The sequence below is a fragment of the Agelaius tricolor genome, unplaced genomic scaffold, assembly GCF_023055355.1.
Source record: "Agelaius tricolor isolate 1412-34295 unplaced genomic scaffold, bAgeTri1.0.p SCAF_50, whole genome shotgun sequence".
Taxonomy (NCBI): domain Eukaryota; kingdom Metazoa; phylum Chordata; class Aves; order Passeriformes; family Icteridae; genus Agelaius; species Agelaius tricolor.
The window spans coordinates 855,548-875,360 of NW_027269310.1; the positions used below are offsets into that span (position 1 = coordinate 855,548).

Sequence of the window (19,813 nt, forward strand, 5' to 3'; positions counted from 1 at the left end):
AGCACACAGGGACCCACCTCACGCCAGCCACGGCTGCAAGAAAAGCTGCTCCCAAACCATGGCCTCAGCCTTCTCCAAGGCCACCGCCCATCCATGCCACAGCTGCTCCCAAGCACTTCCCAATACAGACTAGAGCCCACCTAGAATGCTTCCTCTAGAAAAAGAAACAAAAAATTATTGAAAATAGATTACAGACAAAAGGGGGAAACAAGGTCAAAACTCTTATCTCTGTCAGGGCCTTGAGGAAGGCCCAACTCCTACATGGTAGGGAAAAACCCACCCACGGGTTAGGGAGGCCCAGGCTTTCTCCCTTCCCCCCTGCACTGCCCCCCAAAATCACGGTGATCCCAAAGCAAACAAGGGCAGTGCAGCAGCCCAGCCCTTCCTTGCCTGCACAGCAAAGCAGCCCCTGCACAGCTTCTGGAGTCCCACCTCTGCTCCCACCATGGGGCTTTGTTTGTGTCGGGCTGGCTGCCCCAGCCCCAGCCCCAGCCCAGGCCACGGTGGCTGCTGGGGGCTGTTGGCAGGGACAGGAGCCCACTCCCATTTGTACCCAGCCCAGCCCATGCCCCAGCCCTGCCAAAAGCAGCTGGGCAGCGACTGAAGGATCAGCTGCACCCGCCCCAGCAAAGGGGGAACCTTTGGTTCCTGGCAAGGCTGTGCAATGCCCAAATCTGGGAGCATCCCCCTGTGTGTGGACTCATCTGCAAATTCCCTGTGGAGCCTGGCTTTGAAGAAGGTGCCCCAATCAAAGTGCAGCATCTTCAGCTGGCCAGTAGCCAGGTCCAGGATGACGTTGTCATCCTTGATGTCATCCTGGCTGTCTCCAGCAGCAGCATCCCCACCTGGTACAGCTTCTCCAGGGGCTCCTTCTCCTTCCCTGGGGGGAGACCAGGCTCTCAGGGTCTGCCCAGGGCCCCAGCTGTCAGGAAACCAGGACAAGCAAAACCAGCTCAGAGGGCAGCCACCAGTGCTGGGCAGAGCAGCTCAGCTCCAGCACAAGGGCTGTGTGTTCCCATCTGATGAGCCCTGGGCAGTGACATAGGCAGGACAAAAAAGTCTGGGTTCCTTTGCTATTCATTGCCAAGGCATGTGTGGAGCTGCAGCTTACCAGGGCCCTGGATCAAAGTGTGCCTGTGGCTCTCTCCCTTCTTCTAGGGGAGATGAATATCCTGCATCCAAGGATGACAGAGCAGCTCTTCTAATGAGGGCCTTTCCACGTCCAGCATGGATAAACACCGCCTGATCAGATCTTGGCACTCTGGGCACAGAAACTAGAAACCACTGGGCAGCCAGAGAAGGCTCCTGTTGTCTTTGCCTCACTATTGCCATGCCCAGGCCTTGCTGGATATGCTCAGAGCTGGACCTAAACTTTCCCATCAATTCCCTGTTTTGGAGGAGAGCAGGACATGTGCCACCTCCTCAGCAGCTGCCAGAGCGGGATGCTCACGAGCCCGCTGCTGGCTCCCAGCACTGGGATTCCCCCCGTGCCCAGAGAAGAGGATCCACCTTGAGAGAGCCCTTGTGGCAGCGGGAGCTGGCCCCAGCTGAGGTTCCGGCCCCTCCTGAAAGGGTGCTCCCCGCAGACCATCTGGTGCAGCAGGATGCCCAGGGACCAGATCGTTGCTGCCTCGCCATGGTACCAGCCAAAGTGGGTCCATTCCGGGGGGCTGTAGGACGGTGTTCCTATGGAATACAAATGGAGTTCAGCAGGGGGATGCTGCTGCTCCCAGAGCCTGGCCCCAGCATCCCTGGGCCTGCGGGGGCTGCATCAGTGGCACACAGGGTGACCACTGCCCTCTCGCCAGCACCTGGGACTTGTGTTGACTTAGGGTTGGATAGGAAGCCACTGGTGTTAGAAGAGGGCTGTGGAAACCCTGGCAAGACCCAACCATGACAAGGAAGAACCCACTCAGTGCTGGTGAAAACCATGCTGTTATGAATTCGAACGAGGCCAGATCTTGAGAAGGAAACAGGCCCTCGTTTATCAAAACAAACTACAGAGGACAGGGAGTCTGAGATAACCCCAAACTCCCACACAACAACCCAAAGATAATGATGTGTCCCAAGCACGCTGGGTTCTCCCCCATTTAGTACATCCCCCAGAAGGAGAAGAACCCCAACCCAGTCAAAACCCTCATTTTATAACCCCTCTCAGGTCCAGGATTGGTGGGGTTTGGATCCACACGTTGATTGGTCGTTTTCCGGTGTTCTCATTGGTCCTTATCAATATTCATTCTGGACCAATCATTTTCTCAGGGCATCGAATGATTGGTCAAGTCCCCTGTCCAATCACCTCCCGCCCCCCTTTGACTATCACCCCCACCAAACCCTGGACCTCCCCTCTCCAGGACCCACAACAAACACCCATCAACTCACCCCAAAACAACAATTCCCAACCCAGCTCCAATTCAACACAAATTGGATGTAATAAGTAGCAATACGTTTGTTCATTAATTAAATCAATAGCTACATAATTATACAATAGAAAAGCAATAACTAAATAGCTAAAACTGCTTGATTCTTAAATGTGCAGCCACACATGGTTGCTTGGCTTGCAGGAATCGTATAGTGCTTTGGGAATTCCATGGTAAAGATATACCTTATAAGGGAAAGTTCACCCAGCGGTCACAGAGGAAGGCTGTAACAACAATCCTTAAACTCACAAGAATTGCTTAGGCTTGCAGGAATCGTATAGTTTTCTGAAAATTCTACTGTATAGATATGCCTTATAAGGGAAAGTTCACTCAGCGGTTAAAGAGGAAGACTTGGAGCCTTCATCCCACGACCACCAGAAGGCAGAAAAAGACCCCCTAGCAAGTGAACGAGCAAGCGCAAAAGACAGACCACGTCATCCCTGAACCTGGGAGAAGAAGGCAATAAAAGGCGAACCTTGGGGATAGGAACGGCGCGAGCCTAGAGGAGTGGAGACTCCCGGCCGCCCAGCGCTGAACTTTGCTTATTCTCGCTTGCATAATAATAAATATAATGATATGATCCTTAAATCCAGTGGACTCGTTTATCACAATTTGGTGCCGTGACTTGGATCCAGAAAACAGGGTTGGTTCGAGAATCCTGGGGGGGCGCCCCACCACCTGGTGGCCCTGGCCTTCTCACCCGACCCCTCATCTGGACTGACGAACCTAAATTCGGGAATAAGCAAGGAAAACACCGGTAACCCTGTAAACTTTGTGCACGAAGATCCAAGCGACGACGCAGGACGCGTGAGTATACGAGGTGAACCGCTCGGTTGGGGTTGGGATCCCAGGGCACAGTGAATGAGACGTCCACCTGCGGAAAACGTGAGAGGGACCCTCTAGTAGTGCGGTTCTCGTAGCCCGCGAGGGAGCGAGCCACGACCGAGGGGTTTTGTGTGTGTGTGTGTGTGTGTGTGTGTGTGTGGAGGTGCCTTGGAAGATGGGGCAGAAGAAGAGCAAGCCTTCTGATCCCATGGGGGAGGGTCCCCAGTTACCCCCAATACCTAAGGACAGTCCGTTAGGATTAATGATCAAGTCTTGGGATGACTTGCCTTCCAGAAAGGGGAAGGATAAGGCAAAAATGATAAATTATTGCATGGTAGTACAGGGAGGTAAGAATCTGGATTCAGGAAGTATATACTGGCCCATTTTCGCATCCTTCCAGGATTGGGTCTGTCAAGCCCTGAACATTTATGTGAATTCTAAAGAGCCAGTGAACCCAGAGGAGAGTGCATATGCTAAATTATGGTTGGTAGGAAGTAATGAGCAAACGGCTAGGTTGTTCCCCCTTAAGGGAACAAGGGGAGGAAGACAAAAAGAAAAAGTCTCGACCGGAGGAATATGTTCCTATTTATCCTCCCCCGTATATACCACCAGCTCCCCCTGAACCCCTCCCAAACGCACCCCTGATATCGGCCCCTAATAGACAGCAGGTCACGGACTCCCCGGATTGCAGAAGGCGTACTTGGAGTCAGATGAGGACAGTAATTGAGGAAGGAGAGAGCAGTGGGCTGTTCCCTCTCAGGGAAATAGCATTAGGAGGACCTCAAGCTGGGATGGGGTTTGTCACTGTTCCCTTGAACTCAGGAGATGTCTGCAAGTTTAAGAAAGAGATGGGAAAATTATTAGAAGACCCCGTAGGAGTAGCAGAAAGAGTGGATCAGTTCCTAGGGCCAAACAGATATACTTGGGTAGAGATGCAATCCATTCTAGGCATCCTATTTACAACAGAGGAGAGAGGGATGATTAGAAGGGCAGGAATGAGGATTTGGGACCCCCAACATGTTCAAGGTCCCGCAGCTGATGTGAAATGGCCCTTGCAAAATCCCAACTGGAACAAGCAGGACCCCAACCATCGTGGTCATATGCAGGACTTAAGAACCATCATAACCCAGGGCATACAAGAGGCTGTGCCCCGGGGACAAAACATAAGCAAGGCATTCAAAGAGTGCCAAGGAAAAGATGAGACCCCCACTGAATGGTTGGAAAGATTAAGGAAGAGTTTTCAGTTATACTCAGGGGTGGACCCAGAGACGCGAATGGCAGCCTTTAATAATAAGTTTGGCTACAAGTTCTGGTGGGGTGGTAACTGTTTGATGTGGTTGGTGCAGCAGAAAAAGCCACTCGATGATGATGAGTGGGGTTTTTGAAGTATCATCCCACTGAAAGAGCAGCACATGGAAGTTTGGGCACTTACCAAAAATACCGAGGCTGAGGGGAAGGGACCGGTCTGTCCGATGTGCCTGGCGGTGTTTGATGGCGCTGGCGACTCTCTGCAAAGCCTCCCAGGCTTCTGGCGTTAGCGAGCGTGGGGAAGCCAGGTCGCCGTCTCCTCGTAGAAGGTCGAAGAGCGGTGCCAGTTCTTCTGTGGTGAGGCCCAGGAGAGGTCGGATCCACGTGATGACGCCGCACAGCTGTTGCGTGTCTCTTAATGTCTGGGGGTGCTCGTTGATGGACAGAGGTTGAGGCACGATGGTCCTTCCTGTGATTAAAAACCCGAGGTACTTCCATGGGCTCCATAGCTGGATTTTTTCCTGAGCTATCTGAAACCCCGCGCTTTCGACAGCTGTGACAGTCTTGGAAAGTGCTGCGTCTGAGTAAGACTTGGTGGAAGCACAGATTGGTACATCGTCCATGTAATGTAGGTGTGAGACTCTGTCCAAAGTTTCTCTCATCTGCCTCATGATCGTCATTGGGGACCACTGAAGAAAAGCCCCTTGTCTGAAGTTTCTGGCCCTGGTGGAGAAAGTTACATGCCAAGGGCCCCGAGACCTGAGCACAGCTCCTGGCATTGCTAAGCTATTGTTCACAGGTGTGTTTGCTGTATGCTACACTGAACCCAGTGAAAGGAAGAAGGGGGCCCCTTGCCTTTTTGCAACAATAGCCTTGGAAGTTGTCCCACCTCTCGGCCTGGCTGGACTTCTCCTGAGTTTTGGGTGGTCCCCCACAGAAGACCCCTCACTTGTCTTACAACGGCCGTGACAGACAGACTGAGATGTACAAGGCCTCTCCATCAAAGACCGACACATGAAATCCCTATGTGAAAAGGCCCCCCCACACTCTTTCCAAGGACTGGGACTGAGACCCCTAACCTGGGGGAGGTGTGTGGGGGAGGCAAGCTAACCAAAGCAAGATGGATGTTGCAGGTGCGAGCAGTGGACCAAGAAGACAATGGCTCTCGCCCACTGCAGAGAACATGGACTGTGTGTACCCTTCTCTAAATACCATTTTTTCTCCCAAAAATACAATAGACTACCTTTGATTCGGTTTCAAGTTTTACCCCTTCCCCCATCAACAAAAAGAGTATAATAAGAGTTCGGATGAACTGCAACCCTGAGATCTCCCCAGACGTGACCTGGTGAACTCCATTGGCTGGACATCAAAGGACTTCGCTGTTCTATGTTTGGTAGCTTTATACCTTCCTTTCTCTTCCTCCCTCTTTTTCCCTTTTCCCCAATTCCTCCCCAATGCATTTTGTTGTGGTTATTCAATAAAGGTACATTTGTTTTGATTATCACTGCAGCCCCCTGTACCGTGTCGGTGTTTTTTGCACTCTGAGATCAACCCACAAACCATCACAAAACCCGTTCGTAAGGATGGATTGTGACACTTGCATACATACTATAGAAACCTTCTATCAAACCTTAAAAATTCTCTACAAATTCATTTCCAACATTACTGGGTCTGGCACCGCCCAGATCTGGTGTTTGCTGCCACCTCCAGTGCCCAGATCTGGAAATTCCCTTGTTCCGGCAGAGCCAAGTCCAGCAATTTTCTGGTAAAGAAAGCCAAAATCTGGCAATTTCCCACTGCTGACACTGGCAATGCCAAGATCTGGTGTTTGCTGCCACCGCCCGTACCCCAGTCTGGACATACTCGGTTCCAACACAGCCCAAGTGCAGCAGTTTTTTGGAAAAAGAAAACAAAACACAGCAATTTCCTGGTGCCAAGACTGTCACCACCCAGACCTGGTGTTTGATGGCACCGCCCATGCCCAGATCTGAACATTTCCCTGTGCCACCACAGCCCAAGTCCAGCAATTTGCTGGCAAAGAAAGCCAAAACCAGGCAAATACCTGGTGCCTACACTACTCCGATCTCGTGTGTGCTGACACCGCCAGTGCCCCGATCCGGAATTTTTCAGATGCCTGCACAGCACAATTCCAGCAGTTTGCTGGCACAGAAAGGTCACATTTGGCAATTTTCCAGTGCCAGCACATTCCCCGCCAAGATCTGGTGTGCGCTGGCAGTGCCAGTGCCCACATCTGGCAATTTCCCAGTGCTGGCACAACCCAAATGCAGCCATTTTCTGGCAAAGAAAGCCAAAACCCAGCAGCTTCCCGGTGCTGCCACCAGCACCACTGTCTCTGTCTCTCTGGGAGCCTCTCAGGAACCCTGGGCCAGTCCCGAGTCGGCAGACACCGGGGGCAGCCCCGACACGGCCGACAGCGGGGAGACACTCTCTGTGCCCCGAGGGTACTGAGGGCACCTGGGCTGGCCGCCTTTGCAGCACAAGAGACACCAGAGACAGCGGTAGAAGATAAAGGGCCGACTCTTAGCAGGGGTTAATCCAAGGTTTTATTCCAGGTGTCCCAAAGGAGCCCCTACACCTCAGGGGCCTCCTGCCCAGAGCCCGGGAGATGTGCCATGGTTACATTTAAAGGGAGGTGGAAACCCAAAGTAGAGAACATTTGACTAACCAAGAAGTGCCCCTAAGGGATGGGTACTGGGGGATGGACATTTAGGACAGCGTATGGGGCAAGGCTTGGGGGGCTGACCCCTGGCCTCTGGCTCATCACTCGACATCCTGGACCAAAGCTTCTAGAGGGAGGGGATGGGATGCTGAGTGATTGACAGAGAGCCAGGGTGGGGATTTGGGGATGATCTCAGCAAGGGCAAAGGATTACACAGGGAAAGGGAGGGGGGTACCATCTGGGATGAACCATTTGGGAAAAATACGGGGATTCAAAACCTAAACTATCACAAAGTATTACAATGTATGAAAACACACTACAACACACCACGCAGATCTGGTGCCTGCTGCACACGTGCCCAGATCCAGAAATTTCCCAGTGCTGGCACAGCCCAAGTCCAGCAATTTGCTGGCACAGAAAACCAAAATCCGTCAATTTCCTGATGCCAATACAGGCGCCCAGACCTGGTGTTTGCTGCCACTGCCAGTGCTCACATCTGGATATTTCCCCGTTCTGGCAGAGCCAAGTCCAGCAATTTTCTGGCAAAGAAAGCCAAAATCTGGCAATTCCCTGCTACCGTCATTGGCAATGCCAAGATCCGGTGTTTGCAGGCACCACCAGTGCCCAGATGCGGGAATTTCCCGGTGCCGGCACAGCCCGAGTCAAGGAATTTTCTGGTAAAGAAAGCCAAAACCTTGCAAATACCTGGTGCTGGCCCCACCCAGATCTGGTGTTTGCTGGCACTGCCAGTGCTCAGATCCAGCAGTTTCCCAGGGGCAGCACAGCCCAAGTCCAGCAGTTTGCTGGCACAGAAAGACAAAACCCAGCAATTTTCTGGTGATAGCACCAGCAGCACCCAGATCTGCGGTGAGCTGGCACCGCCAGTGCCCAGATCTGGCAATTTCCCTGTGCCAGCACAGCCCAAATGCAGCAATTGTCTGGCAAAGAAAGCCAAAACCCGGCACCTCCCAGATCTGGTGTGTTGGGGTTGGTTTAAAAGAAGAGGGAGACCTCAGCTTAAGGCCGTGGGAAAACCCTCTTTAGTTGGGGTCAGCAGGAGCTCCCGCCCATAATCCTCTTGTTCAATTATGCAGATTGTTACTAGAAAGTTCTGAGTTATCTTTGCTACCATTGGTTAATTTTACTGCAAAAATTGTAATATTCATAATCCTTCCTTCCTCTTGGATCCTTCCCTCAGATCCCACCTTAACCCCTCCCCATATATAAATGGATAAATATCCCTGCAGGCCCCTGGGCCCAGGCTTTTTTCTGCTTTGCTCTGCGTACTGTGCACGCCGTCCTGTTTGTTGTGTTTGCCTGCATTAAAGTTCTGTTTCCAGACAAGCAGATGAAAGCAGTCTCTGTCTGTAAAGTGGCCAGAGCTGGTTCTCAGGGAAACCACTGGCCAATGGTCCGGACGAGGACCAGAAGGTTTCACTGGTGTTTGCTGGCACCGCCAGTGCCCAGATTTGGAAATTTCCCTAATCTGACACAGCCCAAGTGCAGCAATTTGCTGGCACAGAATTCCAAAACCCGGCAACTTGCTGCTACTGGGTCTGGCACTGCCCACATCTTGTGTTTGCTGCGCCAGTACCCAGATTTGGAAATTTCCTGGTGCCAGCACAGCCCAAGTCCAGTGATTTGCTGGCACAAAAAGTCAAAAGTTGGAAATTTGCAGGTTCTGGCTCCAGCACCATCCAGATCTGGTGTTTGCTGGCAGCGCCAGTGCCCAGATTTGGAAATTTCCCAGTGCCTTCACATCCCAGGTCCAGCAATTAGGTTTTATCTTGCTTAGGCAGAGAAGTTCCTGGGACTGTGACTTTCCTTTTTCTTGCTCTGGACTGAAAACCCAGAAAAACACCTGCAGCTCACACCTGTGGCCCACCGAGGTCTGGGACGCTGCATTCCAGCACCAGAGGGACTTAGAAGAGACCGAGTGAGCCAACTACAACCCACAAGAAAGGACTTTCTGAATTTGCCATCTCTTCAGCACTGTCAGAGGTTTTATTTAGTATTATTCATTTTTCATGCTTGTGAATACTTTACTTGATAAATAAACTGGGGTTTATTAACTTTTCCCGAGGGAAGTCTTTTTCTGAACTAGTAGGAGGAGAGGCCACTGGAACTTGCTTTCTAGACTGACCCTTTTTGGAGGTTTCCTCCCAAAATTTGCCCTAAACCAGCAAAACAGTCACAATGGAAACTTCACCAGTGGCATAATTCCCTGGTGGCAAATCGTGTGACAGAAGCTTGAGCTTGTCCTCCAGGAGAGATTCTTGGCAAGAGCAGACAGGAGAAGATTCCCGGAAAACTGAAACAGCTTTCCAGAAGCGAAATTAAAATGAAAGAAACAATCCAAGATATTTTTCTCTATTTATTTCTATGCTCCCCTTTTCCATGGGGCACTACTTCTCCATCCCAGTAATTCCAGGTGCACTGCACCTCTAAGATCAGTGGCTTAGTGATTTTTAGACACTCTAAAATACCATGAGCCACACACAGTTTTCCTTCCCCTGTTTTTACTGGAAGGCAACACTGGAGATTAAGTGCAGTGCTGGGCTCAGGTAGGAATCCTAGCCCAAGGGAAGGTGTCCCGCCAGTGTTTGCCCCTCAGCCAGGCCAATGCAGAGCAGCAAGCGAGGGGATTGCTGTGCCAGTGTGCAGGAGTCAGGGCTCTGCACCTGGGCTCAAGGCTGCAAAGTTCCCGTGTTTGGACGGACTCAGGGGCTGTGCCCGGGGCGCGCGGGGCTCGAACGTGGGGCTCGTGGGGCGAGCGGGGAACGGACACGGGGACGAACGGCCCCGGTGCTTCAGTTGCAGCGGCGGCAGCGGCGGCAGCAGCAGCAGCGGCAGCAGCAGCGGCGGCAGAAGAAAAACAGATAGCCTAGAACGATCTTTATCGTTCTCTCTTTCTTGGTCTTTCTCTCTTTCTTTCTCTGTGTCTCCCTTTCCCGCCGTCGGGCACCCTTCTCCCGGGGTCCCTTGCCCGGCGTCCCTCTCCTCTCCCCGCCTCCCTCTCGTGTCCCCGCCTCCCTCTCCCCCTGCCGGGCCGGGCCATGCCCCCGGCCCGCCCCCGGCCCCGGGCGGGGCTGCCCCGTGCCCGGCCCCGCCCGTCCCGCCGCGGTCTCGCCTCCGCCCGGCTCTGGCCCTACTGGCGGTGGCGCTGCTGGGCGGGCATCAGTGCCGTGTGCGGGGGCGGCATCGCCGCCCTTCGCCTCCGCCTGGCCCGAGCCCGGCCCCGGCCCCGAGGCAGGCTCCAGCCCCGAGCCCGGCCCCGGCCCCGGCCCCGGCTCCTCCCGGGGCCCGCGGAGGACACAGGCGGCGCGGCCGCTGCCGCCGCCTCCGCTGCGGCTTCCCCGGCCCGAGCTCCGCCGCTCGGCAGCGCGGCCGCCGGCCCCGAGCCTCCCGTGCCGCGTTGCGAGGAGCGAAGGCCTGGGCATGGCCGGCCCGGGGCGGCTGAGGGGCGCTCGGGGGCCGTTGCTGGCCCCGGGCCGAGCGCTGACAGCCGCGTCCCGCCCGCAGGGACGGCGCCCGAGGCCCTGCAGGAGCGCTACCGCCTGGGTTCGCTGCTGGGGCGCGGAGGATTCGGCAGCGTCTTCGCGGCCACGCGGCTCTCGGACGGCGCCCCGGTGAGCGGCGGGGCCGGCGGCGGGCGCAGGACGAGGGGGCGGAGGAGGAGGAGGAGGAGGATGGGGCTGGGCAGGGCGGGCGGCGAGCTGAGCCCGCTGCTGTCCTTGGCTTGCAGGTGGCCATCAAGAGGGTGCCACGGAACCGCGTCCGGCACTGCGGCGAGCTGGTGAGTGAGCGGGGCCAGGGGCAGCAGCCGGGGCTGCCGGGCGGGGATGAGCCGAGGCCCGGCACGGTGGAAGCCGCCAGGACGCCTCGAGGGGGAGCGGGCGTGGGCGCAGCGCAGGGCGCAGAGCATCCCGGGCTGGCTCAGGGCTTCCCCAGGCCTGGCACGGCATCGGCCCCACTGAGGGCATCGTGCTCCTCCCGCAGCCCGACGGCAGCAGGGCCCCGCTGGAGATCGTGCTGCAGGCCAAGGTCTCCACTGGCTTCCCCGGCGTGGTGCAGCTGCTGGAGTGGCTTGAGCTCCCCAACGACATCGTCATGGTGCTGGAGCGGCCAGAGCGGTGTTTGGACCTGCATCGTGTCATTCGGGCATGCCGGTTCCTGCCCGAGGAGGTGGCACGGGAGCTGTTCCGCCAGGTGCTGGAGGCCGTGCGGCACTGCACCAGCTGCGGGGTCCTGCACAGGGACATCAAGCCAGGGAACATCGTGCTTGACCTGGCCACCGGGCAGGCCAAACTGATTGACTTTGGCTGTGGCACCTACCTGCAAGAGACAGCCTACACCCACTTTGCAGGTGAGCCCATGTAAGGGTGTACTCCTGGTCCCGGGATCTCATGGCCCAACATCTCCCAGCCCAAGCTGGCTGTGGCAGTGGGGATTCTCCCTTTTGCTGCCAGTCAGGGGACTGAGTCTTCAGCTGAGTTGCTTTAGAGCGGGGCTGGGTGGGGAGCCATCTTCCAGCCCTGCTGGCAGCCTTTGCCAGCCACTCTGCCCAGGACTGGGGCTGGGCTGGGGCAGCCAGCCCGACCAAAACCCCTGTGAGTAGGGGTAGCCGAGAGGGGGGGGGAACCTGTGCCCCAGCCAGTTTGGTGTGCAGGCAAGAGGAAGGGCTTCCACTGCTCCACTCGCTCTGTTTGCCTTGGCTTCCTAATATTTTTGGGGCAATGCAGGCAGGGAGGATAAGGGCATGTTTTCCCCAGCACAGAGAGGGTTTTTCCTTTGCATGTCATGGTCAGGCTTAACCGGGGCTTCCTCTGCCCTCTTCTGACACCAGTGGCTTCTTTTCCAACCCTAAGTTTGTGCACAAGTCCCAGGTGCTGGCAAGAGGGCAGTGGTCACCCTGTGTGCCACTGATGCAGCCCCCGCAGGCCCAGGGATGCTGGGGCCAGGCTCTGGGAGCAGCAGCATCCCCCTGCTGAACTCCATCTGTATTCCATAGGAACACCATCCTACAGCCCCCCGGAATGGAACGACTTTGGCTGGTACCATGGCGAGGCAGCAACGATCTGGTCCCTGGGCATCCTGCTGCACCAGATGGTCTGTGGGGAGCACCCTTTCAGGAGGGGCCGGAACCTCAGCTGGGGCCAGCTCCCGCTGCCACAAGGGCTCTCTCAAGGTGGATCCTCTTCTCTGGGCACGGGGGGAATCCCAGTGCTGGGAGCCAGCAGCGGGCTCGTGAGCATCCCGCTCTGGCAGCTGCTGAGGAGGTGGCACATGTCCTGCTCTCCTCCAAAACAGGGAATGGATGGGAAAGTTTAGGCTCAGCCCTGAGCGCATCCAGAATGGCCTGGGCATGGCAATAGTGGGGCAAAGCAGACAGGAGCCTTCTCTGGCTGACCGGCAGTTTCTGCTTTCTCTGCCCAGAGTGCAAAGATCTGATCAGGTGGTGTTTATCCGTGAACTCCTTGGAAAGACCCACATTAGAAGACCTGTTCTCTGATCCTTGGGTGCAGGATATTCCTCGGCCGTAGAAGAAGGGAGAGAGCCACAGGCACACTTTGATCCAGGGCCCTGGTAAGCTGCAGCTCCACACATGCCTTGGCAATCAGAAGCAAAGGAACCCAGACCTTTTTGTGCTGCCTGTGTCACTGCACAGGGTCATGGGATGGGCACACGCAGCCCTTGTGCTGCAGCTGAGCTGCTCTGCCCAGCACTGGTGGCCGCCATCCAAGCTGGTTTTGCTTGTGCTGGTTCCCTGACAGCTGGGGCCCTGGGCAGAGCCCTGAGAGCCTGGTGTCCCCCCAGGGAAGGAGCAGGAGCTCCTGGAGAAGCTGTACCGGGTGGGGATGCTGCTACTGCTGCTGCTGCTGCTGCTGCTGCTGCTGCTGCTGGAGACAGCCAGGATGGCACCAAGGATGAGAAGCTCTTCCTCAGCCTGGCCACTGGAGGCTGAAGGTGATGGACTTTGATTCTGGCACCTTCTTCAAAGCCAGACTCCACAGGGAATTTGCAGGTGAGTCCCCACGCGGGGAAATGCTGCCAGATTTGGGCATGGCCCAGCCTGGCTGGGAAGCAAAGGTTCCCCCTCTGCTGGGGCAGATGCAACTCATTCTTCAGTCGCTGCCCAGCTGCTTTTTGGCAGGGCTGGGGCATGGGCTGGGCTGGGTACAAATGGGAGTGGGCTCCTGTCCCTGCCAACAGCCCCCAGCAGCCACCGTGGCCTGGGCTGGGGCTGGGGCTGGGGCAGCCAGCCCGACACAAACAAAGCCCCATGGTGGGAGCAGAGGTGGGACTCCAGAAGCTGTGCAGGGGCTGCTTTGCTGTGCAGGCAAGGAAGGGCTGGGCTGCTGCACTGCCCTTGTTTGCTTTGGGATCACCGTGATTTTGGGGGGCAGTGCAGGGTGGAAGTGAGAAAGTGTGGGCTTCCCTCAGCCATGGCTGGGTTTTTCCCTACCATGTAGGAGTTGGGCCTTCCTCAAGGCCCTGACAGAGATAAGATTTTTTCCCGTTTTTCTTGTTTTCCCTTTTTGTCTCTAATCTCTTTTCAAGAATGTGTTGTTTGTTTTTCCAGAGGAAGCGTTCCAGGTGGTCCAGTGCAGATGGGGAAGTGCTTGGGAGCAGCTGTGGCGTGGATGGGCGGTGGCCTTGGAGAAGGCTGAGGACGTGGTTTGGGAGCAGCTTTTCTTGCAGCCGTGGCTGGCGTGAGGTGGGTGCCTGTGTGCTTGGCAGGGTGGGATCAGAGCTTTTGGGAGATGGCAGCGAGCACAGGAGCATCCTGCTCTGGGCAGCTGCTGAGGGCTGGATGTGCCGTGGCTGGCTGCAGGCTGGGCACATGTCCTGCCCTCCTGCTCTGCTGCCAAAGGCAGCAGGGATGGGCAGCTCTGGGCACAGCTCTGGGCACAGCCAGCATGGCCTGGGCACCGCAGGCCTTGGCACAAGGGCACAGGAGCCCTCAGCTGACGGGCACTTTCTGCTTTCTCTCCTTGCAGCCGGGCTCTGCGGCTGCTGAGGCTGCTCTGGGCTCTGCCAGGGCTCTGCTGGGCTCAGCCCTGGGCCCAGCTGGGCTGGCTCTGCCCTCACATTGCTCTGACAGCTTTGCATCAGACGAGCCCCTTGCGAGCACAGCGCCTGAGCTTTCTGCTTTGGCAGCTGAGTGAGACTCTGCTGCAGGCCCAGAGATTGCAGCTGGGGACACACATCCAATTGGCAAGAACCCAAACCCTCCACAGTCCCAGCTGAATGCCTGGATCTGCACAGGGTGTTTGTCTGTCCCATTCTTCCTTCTTGATTGGCTGGAATTGTGCAATTGCACTTTCTTCCTCCTCTAGAAGTGCCTGAGTGGGCCAAAGCTGGCGAGTGGGCCGTGTTCCTGAGGCAGTGCAGTCTGGAGCTGATGGATGGAGAATTGCCCTTCTGCACTGCCAAACCAGAGCAAAAAGCCCTAAGTGGCACTTTGTGTCTCTAAGAAATCCCTGACAGTTTCAAAGGGAATGTGCAGCTCCTTCCCAGGCTGAGAAGGAAGGGCATCTTCTAAAGGATTTGGGCTTTGACAGAGTTTCCATTCCCAGTCCTGCTTGGAGCGGGAAGGGCACAAAGCAATTTCCTCTTGCTTTGAGCACAATTTCAAATGGCAATGTTGAAACCAAGCCCAAAATCTTTTAAAAGGCTGCTGGGGTCAGGAAGATGGATCCATGCCATCAGCACATTTACAATGTAAATAACTGAGTTCCCCTTTAAAAAAGATCGTTTACCTCTTAATGCAAAGTTTCAGAAGTTTGTCACTAACACTTGGGTTTTGTTTTAATCTTTCACATTTTATATAGTTTTTTTTCTTTTTCCTTTTTTTCCTTTAAATAGAAAACATGTCCTACAAAAGGAGTGTCCTTTGCTCCTGGTTCCTGTGTGGAGCAGCTCCCTTGCTGCTGGCTGAGCTGCTCAGGCAGAGCCCGGCAGCTCCTGGCCCTGCAGGGCTGAGGCTTTTCCCCGTTGCTGGGCACAGACTGATGGAGCAGCACTGCTGAACACGGGCACACACAGAGGGCCCAGCAGCAGCTGCCTTTGGCCAATGAGGCTCCAAGGCCCAACCTCTGAGCAGCCAGGGCTGGAAGAGACTGGCAGCATCTGATCCCTGACTCTGGGCCAGGGCTGCACAAATGACCCCACAGCAGCAGCAGCAGCAGCAGCAGCAGCAGATGGAGCTGACTTTCAGCACAGCCCCTGGCCCTGTTCCCTCCCGTGTGCAGCGGTGTCAGAGCAGCCTGAGGCACCTGGGAGCCCCCAGTGCCAGCAGGGACTTGAGATGGCAGCCCTGGGCTCCTGAAGGCTGTGCAAGGAACGGAGCTGGGCACTCCCTGTCCATGGGGAGCTTGCAGATGGAAAAGGCTGCTGTGCCCAGGCAGCTCCAAGGGCACAGAAAGGAGGCTCTGGAGCACTGGATCAGTGCCAGTGCCACAGTCCTGGGCAGCAGCCAGCCAACCCTGGGGGAACAGAGGGCACAGCAAGAGGGACAGAAGCAGGCAAGGGCAGAGACTGGGAAGAGCCAGGCCCACGAGCAGGAACAGCTGCTCCATTGCACTCCTGGAGAAAGCTCTTGGCTGCTTCAAAGGGCTGAAAGGCGTGAAGGGCAGAGAGGAGGCCACAGCAAACAATGCTCCTGTTTGCACAGCCTCCTCTCTGCGTGTCCCAGAAGGAATTGGATGGACTGGATTCGTCTCTCCGAGTGCTCTCGTTCAGCATGAGCAGCTCAGCACCAGGAGCTGAAGGAGCTGAAGCCTCAGGCCACAGGAGCTGGGCAAGAGGGAACTTCTGGAGCAAAGTAATGCTGCTGAAATAGCCCCAGCTGAATGCAGCGGATATCATCATGGAATCACAGAATCCTTTCTGTTGGAAAAGCCCTCTGAGCTCACCCAGTGCAGCCGCTCAGCCAGCAGTGCCAAGCCCAGCACTAAAGCACGTCCCTGAAGTGCCAAGGCCTGGACAGCAGCCCTGAGTGAGGCCTGGACAGCAGGCCCTGAGCCCAAGGTGGCCTCTGGAGGAACCTTCCAAGCAAAGGTTATCTTTGTATCTGCTCCCTGCTGAGATATGCATGGTCATTAGCACTGTGATAGATGTAGCCACTCCTTAGTGAAACATGGATGGCCCTTTGTGTATTTAGAAGCCAGAGAAGGCCATGAAATCTGACATCTGGCCTTGTGTGGGGCTGAAGGATCAAAGTCAGCTGCCTTGGCTCCTCCTTGAGGCCTGGCCAGGCTTTGGGAAGGAGCCAAGAGGAGGATGAAAGCAGATGTTGGCACACTAGCAGTGCTGTCAGTTTGTTCATGCAGCACTGTCAGAGCTGGGCCCTCTCCCAGCGGGCTTGGAGCCTCAGCTGGGGCTGGAGGCACCTGCAGGAATTGCCAGTGCCCAGGAGTGGCTCTGCAGCCCTTGGCTGTGACAGCTTCCCCAGCTGCTGTGTGCATCTGGGGGATGGCAAAGGCTGAGGGGAAATGCTGCTGCATCTTTCTTAACCACTGCAGGCAATCTTTGGTGGGGATGATTGGGTGCATTGCTGAGCTGCTCCTTTTGTGATTCTTTGCTGCTCTGAACTGCAGGAAATGACACTGATTCCTCCAGTTGGAGTCTGTGTCTTTGGTGCTGACTTTGGCCACTGGTCAAACCAAACTGGCCCAGTCTGGCCAGATCCCAACCAAATGTCACTTGTTCAATGTCAATGTGAGGCATCAGTGCCATCAGAAATTCCCAGATGGGAAGCCCTTCCCTGGAGTTCCCTGGCTCTGGAGTGGGCTGAGGTGGGAGCCCCGTGGGAGCAGTGGGGCAGTCGGGTAAAAGAAGCTGCAGCCCTGGATGTCTTCAAATGCATCCAAAAACTGCACATGGAAAAGGAAAAGGACTTGTGGGTTTGGGCAGACAAAGATGAATTTGTTAAGAGTCCATTGGAAACAGCACCTTCAGAAGGAACAATTATTGTTGGAATGCTCCCACATGGAGCAAGAGCAGAAGGTTTTAATCTTGAGCTCAGCTGCATTTGTACCAGTGAAATATCAATATACTAAATAACTATATGTATTTATTGTATAATAAGACCTTAATATACTTATATATAGTTGTGTATTTATATATATATATTATATATATATGTCTGTATTTATCTGTCTATATGTATATCAATATATATATCTACATATGAAATAATAATAATGTGAAATAGTGCTGACAATACTAATTTGGTAGCTTTGGCTGCTCAGGGATGTAACACTAAATACCCTACAGAACAGGATTGGCCAGGACCCTACTGTCAGTGGTCAACTATGTGAGATTGTATACAATGTAAAAAGGAGGAAGGGATGAAATTGGCTATTTTCCCAGGGTTTGGTGATACTGTGATGCAGAGGGCTTTGTCTGTTGCTGTGAAAAATACAGGGATGAAGCCTGCAGGGTTTTCCATGTACCAGACTATGCACAAGCTGCAGGATTGGTTGAACGGGTGAAGGGGTTGTTAAAAGAGCAGTTGAAAAAATGAGGAGATGGGAACCTTTGCCCATGGAGAACCCATCTCCCAGATGTGCTCCATGCCCTGAACAATGGCCCACGGGGGAAATGGAAACCCCCTGGCTGTGCACGGCTGCCCCCAATTTGCAAATCCAACCATGGGCAGTGAGACTTGGACTGCCTGGGAAATTGTTCTGGCTGTGATGGCCCCTGGCAGGGCCAGCCCAGAGGCTGCAGGGCTGGGCCTTCATGCATTGGAATTAATGAGGATGAATTCAAAGCAAATGAGAGCCATCAGTACTGAAACAGGAATTCAGATTCCTCCAGGACACTTTGCTTTGGTAACTGCTCCCTTGGAGCTTGGCCTTGCAAAGTGTTCATGTCATGGCAGGAGGAATTGATGCAGAATATCCAGGAGAAATTACAGTAATTCTGTGAAACAATAGTGACCAGGATTGGATTATTCAACCCCATGACAGGGTAGCACAATTATTGATATTGCAATTTCAGGAACGATTGTGAAAAAAGGAGCTCCAGCTGCAATCACCACCGTTTGTGGAGATAAAGGGTTTGGATGCAGCAGTCCTAATAATGGAGCCAGAGTGTGGGTCCGGAGGCCAAATGGCCCTCCCGAGGCAGCTGAAGGAGCAGCTCCTGGGAAAGACAACTCGGAGTCCTGAAAGCTGGGCAGGAACAATGGGAATGTGTCCCTGCAGCCAAGGATTGTGTGTGAGAGCAAGTAGATGTGACAGGATATTGTTTTACACATGCTGCCAGACCAAATCTCCCTGTTTGCCCCAAGGGCCCCTTTGGCAAATGCTCTGATCCACGGGGCTCCATGGGAAGGCTGCTGTGACACTGAGGGACTTGCACAGGAATTGCATCCAGGAGCCTGGGAGCCCCTCAGGGACTGGGACCCGGCCCCTTCCAGCCAGAGGGGAAAGGGCCCCCCAAGCCTTGTTAGCCCCAGACAACATGGTAAAGCTGAACAGCAAAGGGCCTGGGGGCATTATTCTGGAATTAAAAAGGTGCCAGCTCCATGGACAACAGAATTCTTGTTCCTAACTCCAAGGAGATTGAGAAAAAAGAATGAAGAACGGTGTCACTGAAGTACTGCTGATGTCTGTAAGGTGTACCTTGATAGTCAGCCAGAATCTTTGTCTGCCACAAACACCTCTAGTGTTTGACCAAGGGGTTAGTCATCAAAATGTAATGATGAGTTCTGATGGATTGCTGAGCTTATCCTTTTGTAATTCTTTGCTAATGATGATGTGCTTTGCTGAGCTTATCCTTTTGTAATGCTTTGCAGCTGTGCATGATATAAATGCCACAATTCCTTCAGTTGGTGTCTGTGTCTTTGGTAGTGACCCTGCCCACTGGTGAAACAGGGCTCCCTCTTGCCTAAGTGTTAGCTGGGAAGGCAAAAAGCCTCCCTCCAAAATTGCCCCCTTGCTCCTTGTTCCCCCCCTTCATAGCCTGAGCATGATGTGCTCTGGTCTGGGCTGTGCCCGGGCTCAGCTGGGGTCACCTGTCCTGGCTGTGTCCCCTGCCAAGCTCCCCCGCAGCCCCAGCCCCTCCCCAGCGTGGCTGGACGAGGGGCAGGACAGGCCTTGGCTGTGCTGCAGCTCAGCAAGAACAAAACCATCTCTGCGTGCTCAGCGCTGTGCTCAGCACCCGGCCCAGCAGTGTCTCAGTGCCAGGGGCTGTGCCCTCAGTGCCTGCCAGGGCTTTCCATGGCAACTACCAGGCCAGGTGCCCCAGGTGTCCCCCCCAGTGCCGGTTGCCATGGAAACAGTGCCCAGCCCTGCCCCTTTCTGTCTGGCTGACCTGGCCTTTGGCCCTGGCAGTGCCCTTGGCTGCTGGTTCCTGGTGCCCGAGCGGCCAGCGCGGCACAGGGCAGGTGGCCATGGCACAGCCCCCAGCAAGGGATCCCCTCTGGCTCTGGGCACTGACACCAGCCCTGAGCAAGGGGCCCAGGCCAGCTTTCCATGCCCACCAACCATCACAAGGCTTTTGCCCAGAAAAAGGTACTTGGACATCCGTAACTCTTTGTTCTTATTGTCTCGTATTCTCCTAAATCCTAATTGTCCAAATTTTTATTACTTTAATTATATTGCTGTTTTATAACAATTTAATTACTATT

At 54.8% G+C, this 19,813-nt stretch overlaps 1 protein-coding gene across 1 annotated transcript; it reads left to right on the forward strand.

Annotated features, from left to right (window-relative positions):
• Positions 1 to 10,208: 10,208 nt before the first annotated feature.
• LOC139604382 (serine/threonine-protein kinase pim-1-like) lies at positions 10,209 to 12,713 on the forward strand (the record flags this gene model as incomplete). Its single annotated transcript, XM_071455552.1, has 5 exons — positions 10,209 to 10,799; positions 10,916 to 10,966; positions 11,170 to 11,536; positions 12,182 to 12,358; positions 12,607 to 12,713. Coding segments are annotated over 5 exons (1,293 nt in total), but the record flags the coding sequence as incomplete, so codon positions are not given.
• Between the last annotated feature and the right edge of the window lie 7,100 nt (positions 12,714 to 19,813).